The following is a 22,747-nucleotide window of genomic DNA, read 5'->3' on the forward strand; positions in this document are numbered from 1 at the left end:
TGTCAGTGTCAGTACATTATATAGCAGTGTGTCAGTGTCAGTACATTATATAGCAGTGTGTCAGTACATTATATAGCAGTGTGTCAGTGTCAGTACATTATATAGCAGTATGTCAGTACATTATATAGCAGTGTGTCAGTGTCAGTACATTATATAGCAGTGTGTCAGTACATTATATAGCAGTGTGTCAGTGTCAGTACATTATATAGCAGTATGTCAGTACATTATATAGCAGTGTGTCAGTGTCAGTACATTATATAGCAGTGTGTCAGTACATTATATAGCAGTGTGTCAGTGTCAGTACATTATATAGCAGTATGTCAGTACATTATATAGCAGTGTGTCAGTACATTATATAGCAGTGTGTCAGTACATTATATAGCAGTATGTCAGTACATTATATAGCAGTGTGTCAGTACATTATATAGCAGTATGTCAGTACATTATATAGCAGTGTGTCAGTACATTATATAGCAGTATGTCAGTACATTATATAGCAGTGTGTCAGTGTCAGTACATTATATAGCAGTGTGTCAGTACATTATATAGCAGTGTGTCAGTGTCAGTACATTATATAGCAGTATGTCAGTACATTATATAGCAGTGTGTCAGTACATTATATAGCAGTGTGTCGGCTCTTTGTAGCTGCACTCGGCGGGCTCGTTGAGGAATGTTGGGTTGGGGGAGGTTGTGGAGGAGGAGGAGGTGAGGCTGGGACGGAGGGGGGAGACTCTATAAAGCTGCTCTCAGTGAATCTCTCTCTATAACACTGACTGGCTGCTCAGTGCTGTGTAAGTCTGTGCAGAGCTGTCAGTGCCATGTACCTGTGCCCATTGATCCTGCTGGCCTCCTGGCTCTGCCTGGCATCCCCGGCCCCCCACACCAGCACTGCCAGCACTGTGACCAGCACAAAGAGGTCTCCCACCAGATCCAGCAGCCCCAGAGCTACTCCGGGAGCCAATGGGACCACTCAGCCTCCGGACTATGTGAACGAGGACCTGGATGAGCCAATACCCCGAGACCGCAGGATGAGGCTATCAGAGGAGAAGACCAAAGACAAGACAGGTGAGGATCACCATCACTGCATGCCTGGCTGCCAATTGCTTCTCTACCTATCCTGCCACTATGGGGTCACCTGGGGATTACCAACTCTGAAATGGGAAAAAGGGGTGCATGGGGAGAATGCATACAGGAACAGGGTCTAGAGGGGGACGTGTGCAGGAACAGGGTCTATAGAAGGACTGTGTGCAGGAACAGGGTCTATAGAAGGACTGTGTGCAGGAACAGGGTCTATAGAAGGACTGTGTGCAGGAACAGGGTCTATAGAAGGACTGTGTGCAGGAACAGGGTCTATAGAAGGACTGTGTGCAAGAACAGGGTCTATAGAAGGACTGTGTGCAGGAACAGGGTCTATAGAAGGATTGTGTGCAGGAACAGGGTCTATAGAAGGACCGTGTGCAGGAACAGCATCTATAGAAGGACTGTGTGCAGGAACAGGGTCTATAGAAGGACTGTGTTTATGAACAGGGTCTATAGAAGGACTGTGTGCAGGAACAGCGTCTATAGAAGGACCGTGTGCAGGAACAGGGTCTATAGAAGGACTGTGTGCAGGAACAGGGTCTATAGAAGGACTGTGTGCAGGAACAGGGTCTATAGAAGGACTGTGTGCAGGAACAGGGTCTATAGAAGGACTGTGTGCAGGAACAGGGTCTATAGAAGGACTGTGTGCAGGAACAGGGTCTATAGAAGGACTGTGTTCAGGAACAGGGTCTATAGAAGGACTGTGTGCAGGAACAGGGTCTCGAGGGACTGTGTGTAGGAACAAAGTCTATAGAAGGACTGTGTGCAGGAACAGGATCTATAGAAGGACTGTGTGCAGGAACAGGGTCTATAGAAGGACTGTGTTTATGAACAGGGTCTATAGAAGGACTGTGTGCAGGAACAGCATCTATAGAAGGACCGTGTGCAGGAACAGGGTCTATAGAAGGACTGTGTGCAGGAACAGGGTCTATAGAAGGACTGTGTGCAGGAACAGGGTCTATAGAAGGACTGTGTGCAGGAACAGGGTCTATAGAAGGACTGTGTTCAGGAACAGGGTCTATAGAAGGACTGTGTGCAGGAACAGGGTCTTGAGGGACTGTGTGTAGGAACAGAGTCTATAGAAGGACTGTGTGCAGGAACAGGATCTATAGAAGGACTGTGTGCAGGAACAGGGTCTATAGAAGGACTGTGTGCATGAACAGGGTCTATAGAAGGTCTGTGTGCAGGAACAGGGTCTATAGAAGGGCCATGTGCAGGAACAGGGTCTATAGAAGGACTGTGTGCAGGAACAGGGTTTATAGAAGGACTGTGTGCAGAAACAGGGTCTATAGAAGGACTGTGTGCAGGAACAGGGTCTATAGAAGGTCTGTGTGCAGGAACAGGGTCTATAGAAGGACTGTGTGCAGGAACAGGGTCTATAGAAGGACTGCGTGCAGGAACAGGGTCTATAGAAGGACTGTGTGCATGAACAGGGTCTATAGAAGGACTGTGTACAGGAACAGGGTCTATAGAAGGACTGTGTGCAGGAACAGGGTCTATAGAAGGACTGTGTACAGGAACAGGGTCTATAGAAGGGCTGTGTGCAGGAACAGGGTCTATAGAAGGACTGTGTGCAGGAACAGGGTCTATAGAAGGACTGTGTGCATGAACAGGGTCTATAGAAGGACTGCGTGCAGGAACAGGGTCTGTAGAAGGAATGTGTGCAGGAACAGGGTCTATAGAAGGACTGTGTGCAGGAACAGGATCTATAGAAGGACTGTGTGCAGGAACAGGGTCTATAGAAGGACTGTGTGCATGAACAGGGTCTATAGAAGGACTGCGTGCAGGAACAGGGTCTATAGAAGGAATGTGTGCAGGAACAGGGTTTATAGAAGGACTGTGTGCAGGAACAGGATCTATAGAAGGACTGTGTGCAGGAACAGGGTCTATAGAAGGACTGTGTGCAGGAACAGAATCTATAGAAGGACTGTGTGCAGGAACAGGGTCTATAGAAGGACTGTGTGCAGGAACAGGGTCTATAGAAGGACTGTGTACAGGAACAGGGTCTATAGAAGGGCTGTGTGCAGGAACAGGGTCTATAGAAGGACTGTGTGCACTTATAGAACCATCAGACGTTTTACTGAGGAGGTTTGCGAGGATGTCAGCAGGAACAGTGGGCTCCTGTAGAAGAGAGTGTAGAGGGGGATTGCACACAAGATCTGCAGAAAACTGTGCAGGAACATCATAGTGTCTGTATGCAAAAAATAGGACTGTCAGCTAGACCATGCAGAAAGAGCATCTCCTGGAAGATTTCATGCAGGAACAGAACGTTCGTAGAGACTCATTGCAGGAGCAGAACGCTCTTAGAGACTCATTGCAGGAACAGAACGTTCTTAGAGACTCATTGCAGGAACAGAACGTTCTTAGAGAATGCATGCAGGAGCAGAACGTTCGTAGAGACTCATTGCAGGAGCAGAACATTTGTAGAGACTCATTGCAGGAGCAGAACGTTCGTAGAGACTCATTGCTGGAATGGAACATTCGTAGAGATTCATTGCAGGAGCAGAACGTTTGTAGAGACTCATTGCAGGAGCAGAACGTTTGTAGAGACTCATTGCAGGAGCAGAACGTTTGTAGAGACTCATTGCAGGAGCAGAACGTTTGTAGAGACTCATTGCTGGAATGGAACATTCGTAGAGATTCATTGCAGGAGCAGAACGTTTGTAGAGACTCATTGCAGGAGCAGAACGTTTGTAGAGACTCATTGCAGGAGCAGAACGTTTGTAGAGACTCATTGCTGGAATGGAACATTCGTAGAGACTCATTGCAGGAACAGAACGTTCGTAGAGACCCATTGCAGGAACAGTACTCCCAGGGAAGCTACCTACAGAAAGAGGGCCCCCTGGAAAGTTTCATGCAGGAACAGTGCTTCCAGATATTAGGCAGGATGAGAGTCTTTAGGTTGAATGGAGTGTTTGGGTAATCTACTGTGGATCCATTGTTTGCATTTCATGCAGGAACAGAGCGGGTCCTAGTGTCAGAACTTCACAGCTGTGTAAATAAGATGAATTCTTATTGTGTTTGTATTCCTGTGCCCCCCCGGGGGATGGGAGGGTCCGCCGGAAATCCCTTTATCTGCAGCTCGCCTGGAAAGACAATACGACCGATTCATGGCCCTGTACAAGTTATATTAGCTGTTCTTTTTTATTTAGTGATCGTTTTCCCATGGGATCGTTCCCCTATATTTCACATACGGTAGGTGCGGTGTGATATCTCATAGATGCAGGGATTTTATTATTCTGGAGGAGATGGTTATTTTTTTTCATCACGTGAATCTTTCACAAATCTTTATGATCAGTATATAGTATCACATGTTATTTTATGTCTGCCTAGAATGGCGCCTCTCCTCTCCTCTGCAACGCATTTCGCCATAATTTAATGTGAAAATATGTGCCATGCTCCATTAAACTCACCCGATGAGCGTTCCAGTTTTCCTTGTCTCAGGATATAAGGACTTATTTACATCAGAACGTATTAGGAAGGAGAATGCCTGCTACTTTAAATTGCCACTTCTATGTAGTAATTGGTTACCCTGGACTTCAATTTTTAACCGCTTCAGCCCCAGAAGATTTTACCCTCTTCCTGACCAGAGCATTTTTTTTGTGATTCGGCACTGTGTCACTTTAATTGACAATTGCGCGGTCGTGCGGCGTTGCACCCAAACAAAATTGACGTCCTTTTTTTCCCACAAATAGAGCTTTCTTTTGGTGGTATTTGATCACCTCTGCGGTTTTTAGTTTTTGCGCTATAAACAAAAAAAGAGCGTACATTTTTTTAAAAAAAGCAATATTTTTTACTCTGCTATAATAAATATCCCCCAAAAATATATATAAATTTTTTTTCCCCTCAGTTTAGGCCGATACGTATTCTTCTACATATTTTTGGTAAAAAAAAATAAAAAAAATCTCAATAAGCGTTTATTGATTGGTTTGCGCAAAAGTTATAGCATCTACAAAAAAGGGCATAGATTTATGGCATTTTTATTATTATTTTTTTTTATTAGTGATGGCGGCGATCTGCGATTTTTATCGTGACTGCGACATTACGGCAGACAGATCGGACACTTTTGACACTATTTTGGGACCATTGTCATTTATGCAGAGATCAGTGCTATAAAAATGCATTGATTACTGTGTAAATGACACTGGCAGGGAAGGGGTTAAACACTAGGGGGCGATGAAGGGGTTAAGTGTGTCCTAGGGAGTATCTCTAACTGTGGGGGGGATGGGCTACCTAGGACATGACAGCGATCACTGCTCCCGATGACAGGGAGCAGTGATCTCTGTCATGTCACAAGACAGAACGGGGAAATGCCTTGGGGGAGAGGACTTGATCTACTCCTCCTCTTCCCACCCCTACCCCTCTTACTGCCCACCCGCACTCCAATCCCCAGTGTTCTGTGCCTCAGGAAAGGGATGTGTGGGCTGGAAGTTTGAAGCGCAGCAACTCAACTCAGATACATGGTGGATGGAAGGTGCTGATGCTTAAGCCTCCATCCTTGGGTGAGTGAGCTCACCATCCAATGTCTGTAACTGAAGTCCCCCCCCTCCCTCCCTTTTCTTTCCTGCCTCCAAGTGAGTATACTAAGGTAAGGGGGACTCATATGCAAGGGGTGCCCTGCGGACTTTGATGTAAAGGGGGCTTTAAGGGCCCAAATTTAAGGGGGAATGCTGGGAACTCTGGTGTAGGTGGGAGATTTGGTGAGCAGTAACTCCTTTACATCAGAGTTCCCCTTAAAAACAGAGTCCACCGTGTTCCCCCTTAAAAATAAAATTGCTGTGCACCACTAAAGTGTTTGGGTTCGGCTTGAAGAAAAGGTGGCAACCCTAGTAAGGGTTCAGTGACTCAGGACTGGGTGACAAACCCTAGCAGCCTCTCTGGTGCCTCTCACTGTCTTCCGGGACATTGGAGAATTTTCTAGACGTAGTGGGTGGAGGCTAGGAGGAGCTGTTTGGAATATCCTCAGCCAATCCCCAGTAAGGGGCTGGCAGGGGGCAGGCCACCTCATCAATAGACATGGGTCATGCCAGCAGGGGCAGTCTCGGGTGGAAGGTGGAGATATAGTGCTGAGGAGGGTGTCTGTGGCCCTGAGGGGTGTCCCTTAGTTTGGGGGGGTGACCTCAGGCAGGGGCTCGGGTGCTGGAAGGATCCAGACAAAACATATGGAGGAAACCCTTCCTGGAGGAACGGGAGCAAGGAGAGAGGACAGTGGGAGTAGGTCACTACCGTGATATAAAGAAAAGGTGTATCGCTCAAAAACATTAAATGAAATAAAACAATATAAAGTTCATAGTTAGAAATTCATCCAGGTATAAGGAAAAGTGGAGCCAATCAGAGCCATCACCACCAAGGAGAAAAAACTTCTATTGAATGGAATCCACGATGGAGGGAACTTCTGAAGGGGACAGAAAGCCCATCACCGTCACCCAAAATAACTGACCCTTACCATCAGTGTATGGGCTATACATATAGTATGCAACCAGATGATAGAAACAATCATTCCAGATTAAGGAGTGATCCACTGCACATGCAATCCCAAAGCATCCCTCTCCCACTGGACCAGATGGAAAATGCTAGGAGCCCCTCCTCTCAACAGGATAAATTGCCAGGTGTGTTCCAATAGGCGAATGGTAGCTCGAGAATCATATACCTGTAAAGGGTAGAAAAGGAACGCTCACTGCCCAAACTTCTTGATAAGGGATGTTTATTGAAAGAATAGATAAAATAAACTCACATTTTCTGAAAAGTAAGAAAGCAATGAGAAGCGACCAGCGCTTCTAACCATCAAGATGGCCGCCGTGTCTCCGTCCATCCACGTCCAGCATCACTCGTCTCTGATGTCACCCAATGTTTCGTCATCAACATGCGTCTTCAGGGGCGTGGTTATGACGTGTGAGGACGTTTATTTATAAGAGCACGAGGACTTGACAGGCGGAAATTAGATGCGTTCTATAGCCCGTGAACCTACAAAGGGGGGTGACTGCCACATGTAGCTGGTTCTCCCTGAAGACCATGTTGTGCCAAGTCTTCATCCCTTCCCTGGGAGATCTCCTGAGAGTCAGGGTCATTGCTTCAATCTGACTGGGTGACTGTCAGATATTCACAGTGTTCCAGCTGGGTTCTGCAAGCAAGTGAGTGCTGGAGGAAGAAGTGGAGTGTATATACAGCTGTATATAGGACTTTGTCCCTCAAGTTGTTTTTGAAGTCAAATGGGCACCTCATAACCTCCTATCCAAGTCATTCTTTCTCAAAAAATAACAAAACAACAAAGTCACGGAGTGTTCTCCGGACTCTGGAGGACCTGTTAAAATTCTGTGTGCCTGACTGTGCAGGGCGGGGGATCCCGGTTCATCTGCGGCCCTTAAGGGGGTGCGCTACAGGGACAATGTAGATTAAACAGTGTGTGTTTAGTAGAGCTGCACGATTCTGGCCAAAATGAGAATCACGATTATTTTAGCTTAGAATAAAAAGATCACGATTTTCGCGGCGTAAAATCTTTCACATTATACAAAAAAAAAATTGGGCTAACTTTACTGGTTAGTTTTTTTTTTTTTTTAATTCATTAAAGTGTATTTCTCCCAAAAAATTGCATTTGAGCGACCATTGCGCAAATACAGTGTGACATAAAATATTGCAACAACCACCATTTTATTCTCTAGGGTGTCTGCTAAAAAAATATATATATATATAATGTTTGGGGGTTCTAAGTAATTTTCTAACAAAAAAAAAAAATGATTTTAACTTGAAACCAACAAATGTCAAAAAAAGGTTTAGTGTTTAAGTGGTTAAACTTCCCTCATTTACACACCGAAGTCTATTCCTTTGATCTAAAGGACACATTGTTACAATGTTTATACTTAAGTTCCACTGCTAAAGAATGTTGTGATTCTTGGCAGACTGCCCGTTTTTTGGGGTTTTTTTTCCTTTCTTTTGACGGCTGTTGGCTTTAGCAGGGCAGAGAGAATTCTCTGCATAGAAAGAATCGGGAAATACTTTTTTCAAGATCGCAGCGGGGAACAAAATCGCGATAACGAATCTTAAAGATTAATCGTGCAGCTCTAATGTTTAGTATCATTTTAATTCTTTCTTGAATATCGGTGATCTTTGTGTATTTCTTCCAGATCTGTGCCGGAATCCAGTGTGAGATTTCCTGTAATAAAGACCGCTCACTGCTGCTCTCTCTCTCCTTGTGCAGGGGGACTGGTCTTGTCTCCGCCCCCCTTCCTGTAGTTTTCTGTAGTGGGTGGAGCCTGCTGGGCCCCTCCCCAGGCTCTGCTCTCTGCATAGGGCTATGTACAGCACAGTGATGATGTCACTGCTACTTTCAGAAGGTAATATCTAGGTTTGTAAAGGCATTTTGTACCCACAAAGTTGAGCAATATATTTAATTTATTTATTTTTTTATTTTTTTACGGATCATCATTAAAATGCATTACAAAGCCAACTTATTACAGAACGGTGGATGCTGCATTTTGGCTGCACTGATTTGCTATTTTCTAATCAAAAGGTAAACACAGGACTGGGACAGGGGGGGGGGGGGCAGGAGGGGAGGCTGCCCTGGGCACTGTGGTATCATGTGAGTTTGGGGGGGGTGTTACAATGAGATTGAGGGGAGAGGATTTGTGTTGGGGTAATTTGGGGAGGGGGGTACTAGCAGTGATGATTTGGGGGATTTGTGTTGGGAGGGGGGATGGGGTGGAATGGAATTTGTGCTAGGAGGAGGGATTTTGGGGGTCTGTGCTAGAAGAGGTGATTTGGTAGAGAGGGGAGGAATTTTGTGCTTGGGGGGATTTTTTTATATTTTTTTTGGGGGGGGGGGTTTATGCTTGTAGAGCTTTGGGGTGGGGAGGATTTGTACTAGGGGGGGATTGGGGGGAATTTGTGCTGGGAGTGGGGATTTGGAGTGGGGGGGATAAGATTTGTGCTCAGAGGGGAAATTTGAGGGGTAGAGGATTTGTGCTAGGAGGGGTGATTCTTTTTGCGGGGGGGGGGGGGCTTGGGGAGAGAGAAGATTTGAGGTAGGAGGGGGGATGGGGGTGAAAATTTTTGTGCTGGGAGGGGGGATTTTTTTTTTTTTTTTTTCCAAAATAAATTTTATTGAAAGAAAAATGGTACAATATGACAGTATCACAGTATCATCATACAGTTGTACAAAAGATGGGGAATATACATAGAATATTACAATTGAGACAAATGTAACAGTGAATTGACTAATAACAGAGAATTTTTTGTTGAAAATTTATAATTTACTATGTCGGTGCGGGGGGGGGGGGGAGATTTGTACTAAGTCTGGTAACGTGTTGAAATCACTATCAGGAGGTTGAAGTTAAATATTATGGCATAAGATGTTTCTTCTTCTTCCTCTCCTCTTCCCCTCCCTCTCGGGAGGGGGGATTTTAGCAGTGGGACAGAAATCTCTTTTTAGTAAGTTTGGCATCATTCCCTAGTCTGTGGGAATATATCCTGCCTGCTCAGTGACCAGAGCCTGCCTGGGATCTTGTAGGGGTCATGTAACATGAGGCTGCCTCCTGAAGTTGGGTAAAAACTCTGCCCTGTCAGGAAGCAGTGCAAGATGCTTCTCTGTATCGCATTTACCGTTTGAGCATTATTTATGCGTAGAGCGTTAATGCATCCTATGAGTTGCTAGAACACAGGCGGTTATTGCCACCTAATGCCTTCCACTGCTAGGATGCAGGTGGCTTTGGCTGCATAGCATCATCAGTTGCTAAGACACATTTGGCTGCTGCTACCTAGCATCATTTGTTACTGGCATGCAGGTGTCTTTTCCCACCTAGCATCGTCAGCTGCTGGATGCAGGTAGATATTGCCACCTAGCGCCCTCCGTTGCTAGGGTGCAGGCGGCTATTGCCATACAGTGTCCTTTGTTGCTAGGACACAGGCGGCTTCTGCTGTCTACCCTCATCAGTTGCTAGACAACAAAACCTGAAGAAAGGTGCCTCTGTGGCCCCTGAAACTGCACTCTTCTGCTGTGATGTGAAAAATATTTGGGTGTTACTTGAAGATGCTGGCAATATGCATGTTAATCTTTGGTGTTACCGGCTTCCAGCTGGCAGTTGCTGCAGTACCCGTCTACCTCGTATCCTGCTCCAGGAATGTGATGGGAATAATGTCTATTGTTGTGATCAGTTGGTAGGACGAAGGCGGCTATTGCCACTAAGCGCCCTCTGTTGCTAAGATGTGGAGGGGGCCATTGCCTTCTAACGCTCCACGTGGCTATGGTGCAGGCAACTATCACTGTCTACCATCCTCAGTTGCTAAGATGCAGGTGGCTGTTCGTACCTAGGTTCCATTACTAGGATACTAGTAATTATTGCCACCTAGGGTCTTCTGTTGCTAAGATGCAGGCCATTACTAGGATGCAAGCGGTTATTGCCACCTAGGGTCTTCCATTGCTAAGATGCAGACAGCTATTGCCATCTAACATCCTCAGTTGCTAAGATGCAGGCAGCTATTGTCACCTAATAACTTCCTTACCACATTATAGGATGCAGGTGGCTGTTGGTACCTAGGTTCTTCTGTTCCTAATCTTTGTATGAAGTGGGCAGGGACAGTTAATCCTTAGCACCGCATCCCATATTAAAAAATACACAAAAAGAGGGAATTGGGGCAGAATTACCCCAGGGACTTTAAAGGTGCTTGAAATTGGAGGTAGGTAAAGGTAAAGGAATGTATGCAACCTCTTAACTACATAAAATAATCTTTTATTGATTCAATTTTAATACATGATATCAAAAGGTAAAAAAACAATCTCTCAATCTATACGGTCCAATTTTGACAGAGGCAATGAAAAAAACACTCAGTAAATACCACTCGACATGTTTCGATATCTGTTAAAATTTGCTGATTGAATTTTTCATTCATGTATGCAACAATTGTTTTCAATTTGTGTGTTTTTTAAATTTCAGAAGCATATCATTGTATTTATTTCTTTATTATCTGATTTGTACTTTGTCTCTCTCATCTTTAGTATACCACATATGTACCAAAACTCCTGATGAAGCTCACGCATGAGCGAAACATGTCGAGTGGTATTTACTGAGTGTTTTTTTTTCATTGCCTCTGTCAAAATTGTACCGTATAGATTGAGAGATTGTTTTTTTAACCTTTTGATATCATGTATTAAAATTGAATCAATAAAAGATTATTTTATGTAGTTAAGACGTTGCATACATTCCTTTACCTTTACCTACCTCCAATTTCAAGCACCTTTAAAGTCCCTGGGGTAATTCTGCCCCAATTCCCTCTTTTTGTGTATTCTTCCGTTCCTAAGATGCAGGTGGCTATTGCCACCTAGCATCCTCCATTGCTAGGATGCAGATGATTGCCACCTAGGGTCTTCTGTTGCTAAGATGCAGGCAGTTATGGCTGCCTAGCCTCCTCCATTACTAGGATGCAGACAGTTATTGCCACCTAGGAAGCAGGTGATTGACAGCTAGGGTCTTCTGTTGCTAAGATGTAGGCAGCTATTGTCATCTAATGCCCTCAGTTGCTAAGATGGAGGAGGCTAATGCCACCTAGCATTCTCCATTACTGGGATGCAGATGTTATTGCCACCTGGGGTCTTCTGTAGCTAAGATACAGGCAGCTACGGGTGCCTAGCACCCTCCATTACTAGGATGCAGGCAGTTATTGACACTTAGGGTCTTTAGCTTCTAAGATGCGGGAAGCTATTGTCATCTAACATCCTCAGTTGCCAAGATGTGGGTGGCTATTGCAAGCTAGCATTCTCCATTACTAGGATGCCAGCAGTTTTTGCCATGTAGGGTCTTCTGTTGCTAAGATGCAGACAGTTATGGCTGCCTAGCATCCTTCATTACTAGGAGGCAGGCAGTTATTGCCACTTTAGTTGCTAAGATACAAGCAGCTATTGTCATCTAACATTGCCAAGATGTGGGTGGCTAGTACCACCTAGCACCCTTCATTACTAGGATGTAGGTGGTTATTACCACCTAGGGCAGTGGTTCTCAACTCCAGTCCTCAGGACCCACCAACAGGCCAGGTTTGCAAGATAGCTGAAATACATCACAGGTGATATCACTTGCTGCTCAGTGATTGCAGTATTCTAGTCTGCAACTCCCCAAGGTAATACCTAAAATCTGGCCTGTTGGTGGGTCCCGAGGACTGGAGTTGAGAACCACTGACCTAGGGTCTTCTGTTGCTAAGATGCAGACAGCTATTGTCATCTAATGCCCTCAGTTGCTAAGATGAAAGAGGCTATTGCCACCTAGCATTCTCCATTACTGGGATGTAGGCGGTTATTGCCAACTAGGGTCTTCTGTTGCTAAGATGTAGGCATCTATTGGCATCTAATGACCTCAGTTGCTAAGATGGAGGAGGCTATTGCCACCTAGCATTCTCCATTACTGGGATGCAGGTGGTTATTGCCATCTGGGGTCTTCTGTAGCTAAGATGCAGGCAGCTATGGCTGCCTAGCATCCTCCATTGCTAGGATGCAGGCAGTTATTGGCACTTAGATGACAGTAGCTGCCTGCTTCTTAGCAACTAAAGACCCTAACATCCTCAGTTGCCAAGATGTGGGTGGCTATTGCCACCTAGCATCCTCCATTACTAGGATGCTGGCAGTTTTTCCCACCTAGGGTCTTCTGTTGCTAAGATGCAGGAAGTTGTGGCTGCCTAGCATCCTCCATTACTAGGATGCAGGCAGTTAGTGGCACTTTAGTCGTTAAGATCTAGGCAGCTATTGGCATCTAATGCCCTCAGTTCCTAAGATGGAGGAGGCTATTGCCACCTAGCATTCTCCATTACTGGGATACAGGCGGTTATTTACACCTAGGGTCTTCTGTTGCTAAGATGTAGGCAATGTATAAAGGTATTATGAAAAACTGCCCTTCCCACCAATAATACCTCCACCGCGCCTTCTAAAAACCACAACTAAAAGTGAAATCACGAATCTATATATATGTATATATAGATATATACTATGTGGTGAAATAACTCCCCACAGTTAGTGCAGAGCTGCCCCTTTAAAATAAAATCTATCTATTAAATATTTAATCCAGTGTGCCTGTACTACCACAATCCTCCCACAGGCACCCAGGGACAAATAAGAGGCGCTTTCAAGACTAAATTCAAGTGTTTAGACCCAGTGATGGTGTGACCCTCTACAGGTGTCCTGCACTTTCACACATTCAAAAAACAAAAAATGTTCAAACCTGCAAAAAAAACAAACATAAAAGAAAACTACACTCTCTATGTGTTCTAGTGCGTTCAATATAGTACAAATATATTACAATATAGTACAAATACACACTATCACCCTTTTGCATCAAGATTCATCACCTTTATAGGACATTTGTCCACCACATGTGATGTCATGTCTTTTTTGGACTGATAGTTTTTTGAAAGATATGTCATTTTATTTTATTTTATTTTATTTCATTTATTTTGGTGCATGCACAGCATGAAGTAATTGCACAATATATCACTGGAGACGTATTGGTACATATGTTTGTGATATTCATTTATTGAGTGTGAGTGTATAATTACACATATAGAAGGTTACACCATCACTATATTGAACGCACTAGAACACATAGAGAGTGTAGTTTTCCTTTATGTTTGTTTTTTTGCAGGTTTGAACATTTTTTGTTTTTTGAATGTGTGAAAGTGCAGGACACCTGTAGAGGGTCACACCATCACTGGGTCTAAACACTTGAATTTAGTCTTGAAAGCGCCTCTTATTTGTCCCTGGGTGCCTGTGGGAGGATTGTGGTAGTACAGGCACACTGGATTAAATATTTTATGAGATGTAGGCAACTATTGCCATCTAATGCCCTCAGTTGCTAGGATGCCAGCAGCTATTGCCACCTATTCTCCAGTGCTAGGATGCAGGACCTTAAGATGCAGATTTTTCTTTCTATTTTAAGGGATCGAAACCCAGTGCAGTTCCCTGGTCTTTATGCAGCTGTGTGTATGGGCCCAAAGAATACAATACACCCGTGTTCAGATCTGTTAAAGAAAAAAAAAAGTTTAATGATAAAGTTTTAAAAAGTTTTAAAAAAGTTTAATGATATAAATTAAGCATTTTTGCAGCCAATGCTTGAGCCCCTCGATCATTACAGGCTGTGTGCAGTTCCATTGTTTCCAGGGTACAGTTAGCGGTTCCCACCATTGCTTCATAATGCAGCGTCTTTGTCCGTAGATGTCATGTGGCCCCCATCGGCACAGAGCGATCGCACATACGCCGTGTTTATGTTGGAGAGCGGGCTCTACATTCTGTTCTCCTGATATCCTGTTTATAGAAGACTACAGAGGAGACAGATGAGGATTCTCCCCTGGGGGGGGGGAGCAGGATTCTGCTGAGATCGGCACTAAGAATGGCGCCAGTTTACCTTCTCGCTGCCCCCAATACGGGGATCAGACCGCATGTTATTAATAAGACGTCTACTCTTCTACCTGACATTCAAGACGTTTTATGAGCGCCTCTCCTAACTGAAGGGCAACAAACTGATGTGTGAAAAGTTTCTTCCACACCAGAAACAGTGCAGGTTCCTAAATTCACTTTTCATCTGAGCTTCATCCATTGCAGCAGAGTCAGCGGGCCTTTCTTAGGGCCCTTGCCTGGGACTGCGACTTCTTGTTAGATGATTCCATGCTGGGCAGCCTTCCTGAGAACTTCAGAGGGTGGTGTTTGGGGGGCCACTCATGAGGTGACCTAAGGTTAGGATCACACTTCTCCATTCTGGTGATTTAACACTTTAATGTTAGGACTGTCACCTCATCCCTTTAAAACCGAACACCTATGAAGGTGGTAATTAACCCTTTCATGCCTAAGCCTATTTCTGACATTTGTTGCTTACAAGTTAAAATCTGTGTTTTTTGCTATAAAATTACTTAGAACCCCCAAACATCATATATATATATATATTTTTTTTTTTTAGCAGAGACCCTAGAGCAGTGGTTCTCAACCTGGGGGTCGAATGATGATTTGCCAGGGGTCACCGAATCCTGGGATGTTCCTGAAGCCCAAACCGCTCTCCCAGCCTTTTTGTGGCCGCCCACTCAGCCTCTTCACAGCCACCCATTCAGTTCACGGCATGGGTGGGGGGCAGAGACTAGAGGTCAGCTGACTGCTGAGGAATATGAAGTGGGAGGGGCTGGAGGAGACCCTATCTCCTGATTTCAGCATAGGTGTCACTGCTGCGAGACACCACAAAGTCAGAAACACAGTGAGTAACACTACCTGTGATTAGAGTTGCCATTAAAAGTCCCCACTACAGTTCTCAGATCAGCAGATGACCTCGATTAAGACCACCTAAGTTGGATAATCAGAACTCCCCCCACCAGCACTGCCACTCATCCCAACTCCCCGCCAGCACTGCCGCTCATCCCAACTCCCCGCCAGCACTGCCGCTCATCCCAACTCCCCGCCAGCACTGCCGCTCATCCCAACTCCCCGCCAGCACTGCCGCTCATCCCAACTCCCCGCCAGCACTGCCGCTCATCCCAACTCCCCGCCAGCACTGCCGCTCATCCCAACTCCCCGCCAGCACTGCCGCTCATCCCAACTCCCCGCCAGCACTGCCGCTCATCCCAACTCCCCGCCAGCACTGCCGCTCATCCCAACTCCCCGCCAGCACTGCCGCTCATCCCAACTCCCCGCCAGCACTGCCGCTCATCCCCATTCCCCGCCAGCACTGCCACTCATCCCAACTCCCCCCCCCCAGCACTGCCACTCATCCCAACCCCCCCCAGCACTGCCATCCATCCCAACTCCCCGCCAGCACTGCCACTCATCCCAACCCCCCCCAGCACTGCCACTCATCCCAACTCCCCGCCAGCACTGCCGCTCATCCCAACTCCCCGCCAGCACTGCCGCTCATCCCCATTCCCCGCCAGCACTGCCACTCATCCCAACTCCCCCCCCCAGCACTGCCACTCATCCCAACCCCCCCCAGCACTGCCATCCATCCCAACTCCCCGCCAGCACTGCCACTCATCCCAACCCCCCCAGCACTGCCACTCATCCCAACTCCCCGCCAGCACTGCCACTCATCCCAACTCCCCCCCAGCACTGCCACTCATCCCAACTCCCCCCCCAGCACTGCCACTCATCCCAATTCTCCACCCAGCACTGCCACTCATCCCAATTCTCCACCCAGCACTGCCACTCATCCCAACTCCCCGCCAGCACTGCCACTCATCCCAACTCCCCGCCAGCACTGCCGCTCATCCCAACTCCCCGCCAGCACTGCCGCTCATCCCAACTCCCCGCCAGCACTGCCGCTCATCCCAACTCCCCGCCAGCACTGCCGCTCATCCCCATTCCCCGCCAGCACTGCCACTCATCCCAACTCCCCCCCCCCAGCACTGCCACTCATCCCAACCCCCCCCAGCACTGCCATCCATCCCAACTCCCCGCCAGCACTGCCACTCATCCCAACCCCCCCCAGCACTGCCACTCATCCCAACTCCCCGCCAGCACTGCCGCTCATCCCAACTCCCCGCCAGCACTGCCGCTCATCCCCATTCCCCGCCAGCACTGCCACTCATCCCAACTCCCCCCCCCAGCACTGCCACTCATCCCAACCCCCCCCCAGCACTGCCATCCATCCCAACTCCCCGCCAGCACTGCCACTCATCCCAACCCCCCCCAGCACTGCCACTCATCCCAACTCCCCGCCAGCACTGCCACTCATCCCAACTCCCCCCCCAGCACTGCCACTCATCCCAATTCTCCACCCAGCACTGCCACTCATCCCAATTCTCCACCCAGCACTGCCACTCATCCCAACCCCCACCAGCACTGCCACTCATTCCAACTCCCCCCCAGCACTGCCACTCATCCCAACCCCCCCCCCCAGCACTGCCACTCATCCCAACTCCCCCCCAGCACTGCCACTCATCCCAACTCCCCGCCAGCACTGCCGCTCATCCCAACTCCCCGCCAGCACTGCCGCTCATCCCAACTCCCCGCCAGCACTGCCGCTCATCCCAACTCCCCGCCAGCACTGCCGCTCATCCCAACTCCCCGCCAGCACTGCCGCTCATCCCCATTCCCCGCCAGCACTGCCACTCATCCCAACTCCCCCCCCCAGCACTGCCACTCATCCCAACCCCCCCCAGCACTGCCATCCATCCCAACTCCCCGCCAGCACTGCCACTCATCCCAACCCCCCCCAGCACTGCCACTCATCCCAACTCCCCGCCAGCACTGCCGCTCATCCCAACTCCCCGCCAGCACTGCCGCTCATCCCCATTCCCCGCCAGCACTGCCACTCATCCCAACTCCCCCCCCCAGCACTGCCACTCATCCCAACCCCCCCCAGCACTGCCATCCATCCCAACTCCCCGCCAGCACTGCCACTCATCCCAACCCCCCCCAGCACTGCCACTCATCCCAACTCCCCGGTAGCACTGCCACTCATCCCAACTCCCCCCCAGCACTGCCACTCATCCCAACTCCCCCCCAGCACTGCCACTCATCCCAATTCTCCACCCAGCACTGCCACTCATCCCAATTCTCCACCCAGCACTGCCACTCATCCCAACTCCCCGCCAGCACTGCCACTCATCCCAACCCCCACCAGCACTGCCACTCATTCCAACTCCCCCCCAGCACTGCCACTCATCCCAACCCCCCCCCCCAGCACTGCCACTCATCCCAACTCCCCCCCAGCACTGCCATTCATCCCAACTCCCCGCCAGCACTGCCGCTCATCCCAACTCCCCCCCAGCACTGCCACTCATCCCAACTCCCCCCCCCAGCACTGCCACTCATCCCAACTCCCCCCCAGCACTGCCACTCATCCCAACTCCCCCCCCCAGCACTGCCACTCATCCCAACTCCCCCCCCAGCACTGCCACTCATCCCAACTCCCCCCCCCAGCACTGCCACTCATCCCAACCCCCCCCCCCAGCACTGCCACTCATTCCAACTCCCTGCCAGCACTGCCACTCATCCCAACTCCCCCCCCCAGCACTGCCACTCATCCCAACTCCCCCCCCAGCACTGCCACTCATCCCAACCCCCCCCCCCCAGCACTGCCACTCATCCCAACTCCCCGCCAGCACTGCCACTCATCCCAACTCCCCCCCAGCACTGCCACTCATCCCAACTCCCCGCCAGCACTGCCACTCATCCCAACTCCCCCCCCCAGCACTGCCACTCATTCCAACTCCCTGCCAGCACTGCCACTCATCCCAACTCCCCCCCCCCAGCACTGCCACTCATCCCAACTCCCCCCCAGCACTGCCACTCATTCCAACTCCCTGCCAGCACTGCCACTCATCCCAACTCCCCCCCAGCACTGCCACTCATCCCAACCCCCCCCAGCACTGCCATCCATCCCAACTCCCCGCCAGCACTGCCACTCATCCCAACCCCCCCAGCACTGCCATTCATCCCAACTCCCCGCCAGCACTGCCACTCATCCCAACTCCCCGCCAGCACTGCCACTCATCCCAACTCCCCCCCAGCACTGCCGCTCATCCCAACTCCCCCCCAGCACTGCCACTCATCCCAACTCCCCCCCCAGCACTGCCACTCATCCCAATTCTCCACCCAGCACTGCCACTCATCCCAATTCTCCACCCAGCACTGCCACTCATCCCAACTCCCCGCCAGCACTGCCACTCATCCCAACCCCCACCAGCACTGCCACTCATCCCAACCCCCCCCCCCCCCAGCACTGCCACTCATCCCAACTCCCCCCCAGCACTGCCATTCATCCCAACTCCCCGCCAGCACTGCCGCTCATCCCAACTCCCCCCCAGCACTGCCACTCATCCCAACTCCCCCCCCCAGCACTGCCACTCATCCCAATTCTCCACCCAGCACTGCCACTCATCCCAACTCCCCCCCAGCACTGCCACTCATCCCAACTCCCCCCCCCAGCACTGCCACTCATCCCAACTCCCCCCCAGCACTGCCACTCATCCCAACTCCCCCCCCAGCACTGCCACTCATCCCAACTCCCCCCCCCAGCACTGCCACTCATCCCAACTCCCCCCCCCATCACTGCCACTCATCCCAACTCCCCCCCCCAGCACTGCCACTCATCCCAACTCCCCGCCAGCACTGCCGCTCATCCCAACTCCCCGCCAGCACTGCCGCTCATCCCCATTCCCCGCCAGCACTGCCACTCATCCCAACTCCCCCCCCCAGCACTGCCACTCATCCCAACCCCCCCCAGCACTGCCATCCATCCCAACTCCCCGCCAGCACTGCCACTCATCCCAACCCCCCCCAGCACTGCCACTCATCCCAACTCCCCGCCAGCACTGCCACTCATCCCAACTCCCCCCCAGCACTGCCACTCATCCCAACTCCCCCCCCAGCACTGCCACTCATCCCAATTCTCCACCCAGCACTGCCACTCATCCCAATTCTCCACCCAGCACTGCCACTCATCCCAACCCCCACCAGCACTGCCACTCATTCCAACTCCCCCCCAGCACTGCCACTCATCCCAACCCCCCCCCCAGCACTGCCACTCATCCCAACTCCCCCCCCAGCACTGCCACTCATCCCAACTCCCCGCCAGCACTGCCGCTCATCCCAACTCCCCGCCAGCACTGCCGCTCATCCCAACTCCCCGCCAGCACTGCCGCTCATCCCAACTCCCCGCCAGCACTGCCGCTCATCCCAACTCCCCGCCAGCACTGCCGCTCATCCCCATTCCCCGCCAGCACTGCCACTCATCCCAACTCCCCCCCCCCAGCACTGCCACTCATCCCAACCCCCCCCAGCACTGCCATCCATCCCAACTCCCCGCCAGCACTGCCACTCATCCCAACCCCCCCCAGCACTGCCACTCATCCCAACTCCCCGCCAGCACTGCCGCTCATCCCAACTCCCCGCCAGCACTGCCGCTCATCCCCATTCCCCGCCAGCACTGCCACTCATCCCAACTCCCCCCCCCAGCACTGCCACTCATCCCAACCCCCCCCAGCACTGCCATCCATCCCAACTCCCCGCCAGCACTGCCACTCATCCCAACCCCCCCCAGCACTGCCACTCATCCCAACTCCCCGCTAGCACTGCCACTCATCCCAACTCCCCCCCAGCACTGCCACTCATCCCAACTCCCCCCCCAGCACTGCCACTCATCCCAATTCTCCACCCAGCACTGCCACTCATCCCAATTCTCCACCCAGCACTGCCACTCATCCCAACTCCCCGCCAGCACTGCCACTCATCCCAACCCCCACCAGCACTGCCACTCATTCCAACTCCCCCCCAGCACTGCCACTCATCCCAACCCCCCCCCCCCCAGCACTGCCACTCATCCCAACTCCCCCCCAGCACTGCCATTCATCCCAACTCCCCGCCAGCACTGCCGCTCATCCCAACTCCCCCCCAGCACTGCCACTCATCCCAACTCCCCCCCCCAGCACTGCCACTCATCCCAACTCCCCCCCAGCACTGCCACTCATCCCAACTCCCCCCCCCAGCACTGCCACTCATCCCAACTCCCCCCCCAGCACTGCCACTCATCCCAACTCCCCCCCCCAGCACTGCCACTCATCCCATCCCCCCCCCCCAGCACTGCCACTCATTCCAACTCCCTGCCAGCACTGCCACTCATCCCAACTCCCCCCCCCAGCACTGCCACTCATCCCAACTCCCCCCCCCAGCACTGCCACTCATCCCAACCCCCCCCCCCAGCACTGCCACTCATTCCAACTCCCCCCCAGCACTGCCACTCATCCCAACTCCCCGCCAGCACTGCCACTCATCCCAACTCCCCCCCAGCACTGCCACTCATCCCAACTCCCCGCCAGCACTGCCACTCATCCCAACTCCCCCCCCCAGCACTGCCACTCATTCCAACTCCCTGCCAGCACTGCCACTCATCCCAACTCCCCCCCCCAGCACTGCCACTCATCCCAACTCCCCCCCAGCACTGCCACTCATCCCAACTCCCCCCCCAGCACTGCCACTCATCCCAACCCCCCCCAGCACTGCCATCCATCCCAACTCCCCGCCAGCACTGCCACTCATCCCAACCCCCCCAGCACTGCCATTCATCCCAACTCCCCGCCAGCACTGCCACTCATCCCAACTCCCCGCCAGCACTGCCACTCATCCCAACTCCCCCCCAGCACTGCCGCTCATCCCAACTCCCCCCCAGCACTGCCACTCATCCCAACTCCCCCCCCAGCACTGCCACTCATCCCAATTCTCCACCCAGCACTGCCACTCATCCCAATTCTCCACCCAGCACTGCCACTCATCCCAACTCCCCGCCAGCACTGCCACTCATCCCAACCCCCACCAGCACTGCCACTCATCCCAACCCCCCCCCCCCAGCACTGCCACTCATCCCAACTCCCCCCCAGCACTGCCATTCATCCCAACTCCCCGCCAGCACTGCCGCTCATCCCAACTCCCCCCCAGCACTGCCACTCATCCCAACTCCCCCCCCCAGCACTGCCACTCATCCCAATTCTCCACCCAGCACTGCCACTCATCCCAACTCCCCCCCAGCACTGCCACTCATCCCAACTCCCCCCCCAGCACTGCCACTCATCCCAACTCCCCCCCAGCACTGCCACTCATCCCAACTCCCCCCCCAGCACTGCCACTCATCCCAACTCCCCCCCCCAGCACTGCCACTCATCCCAACTCCCCCCCAGCACTGCCACTCATTCCAACTCCCCCCCAGCACTGCCACTCATTCCAACTCCCTGCCAGCACTGCCACTCATCCCAACTCCCCCCCAGCACTGCCACTCATCCCAACTCCCCCCCCAGCACTGCCACTCATCCCAACTCCCCCCCCCAGCACTGCCACTCATCCCAACTCCCCCCCAGCACTGCCACTCATTCCAACTCCCCCCCAGCACTGCCACTCATTCCAACTCCCTGCCAGCACTGCCACTCATCCCAACTCCCCGCCAGCACTGGCGAGAGAGAGGGATGGGGGGGACAAGAAATTAGGATAGAGAGAGATAAAAGGGAAAGAAAGGAGAACAAAGAGAAAGAGTGGTACATTCTAAGTGGAGGGGACTCAGGGAGCGCTAAATGTCGGTGGGTTAGGGGCATAAATTACTTTTCTTGCCTTGGGTGCTGACAACCCACGCTAGGAAAATAATTTTACTGTAAGGGTTCCCACAACTTGGGACATTTTATCAAGGAATCACAGCACTAGAAAGGTTGAGAACCATTGCTCTAGAGCAGTGAAGGTGAACCTTGGCACCCCAAATGTTTTGGAACTACATTTTGATGCTCATGCACTCTGCAGTGTAGTTGAGCATCATGGGAAATGTAGTTTCAAAACATCTGTGGTGCCAAGGTTCGCCATCACTGCTCTAGAGAATAAAATGGTGAGCTCTTATTTATTTATTTTTTTTAACATTGTCCCTTTAAAAAAAAAAAAATGGATGAGTGAGTTTGTGCAGGCCAGTCAAATTCCTCCACCCCAAACTCGCTCATCCATGTCTTTATGGACCTTGCTTTGTACACTGGTCCAAATCACTTGGTGGAGGGGGGATTATGGTGTGGGGCTTGTTTCTCAGGGGTTGGGCTTGGCCCCTTAGTTCCAGTGAAGGGAACACTTAAGGCATCAGCATACCAAGACATTTTGGACAATTTCATGCTCCCAACATTGTGAGAACAGTTTGGGGATGGCCCCTTCCTGTTCCAACATGACTGCCCACCAGTGCACAAAGCAAGGTCCATA

At 50.8% G+C, this 22,747-nt stretch overlaps 1 protein-coding gene across 2 annotated transcripts in view; it reads left to right on the top strand.

Annotated features, from left to right (window-relative positions):
• Positions 1–728: 728 nt before the first annotated feature.
• The window catches only part of LOC141130560 (inactive carboxypeptidase-like protein X2), a 120,617-nt gene continuing 98,598 nt past the window's right edge, over positions 729–22,747 (top strand). For both annotated transcript variants that reach the window (XM_073618144.1, XM_073618145.1), the window contains exon 1: positions 729–1,065. In XM_073618144.1, the coding sequence (XP_073474245.1) occupies positions 819–1,065 (247 nt within the window). In that variant the 5' untranslated portion in view covers positions 729–818. The remainder of the gene's footprint in view (positions 1,066–22,747) is intronic.

Source organism: Aquarana catesbeiana, linkage group LG01, assembly GCF_042186555.1.
Source record: "Aquarana catesbeiana isolate 2022-GZ linkage group LG01, ASM4218655v1, whole genome shotgun sequence".
In the NCBI taxonomy this organism is placed as follows: Eukaryota; Metazoa; Chordata; class Amphibia; order Anura; family Ranidae; genus Aquarana; species Aquarana catesbeiana.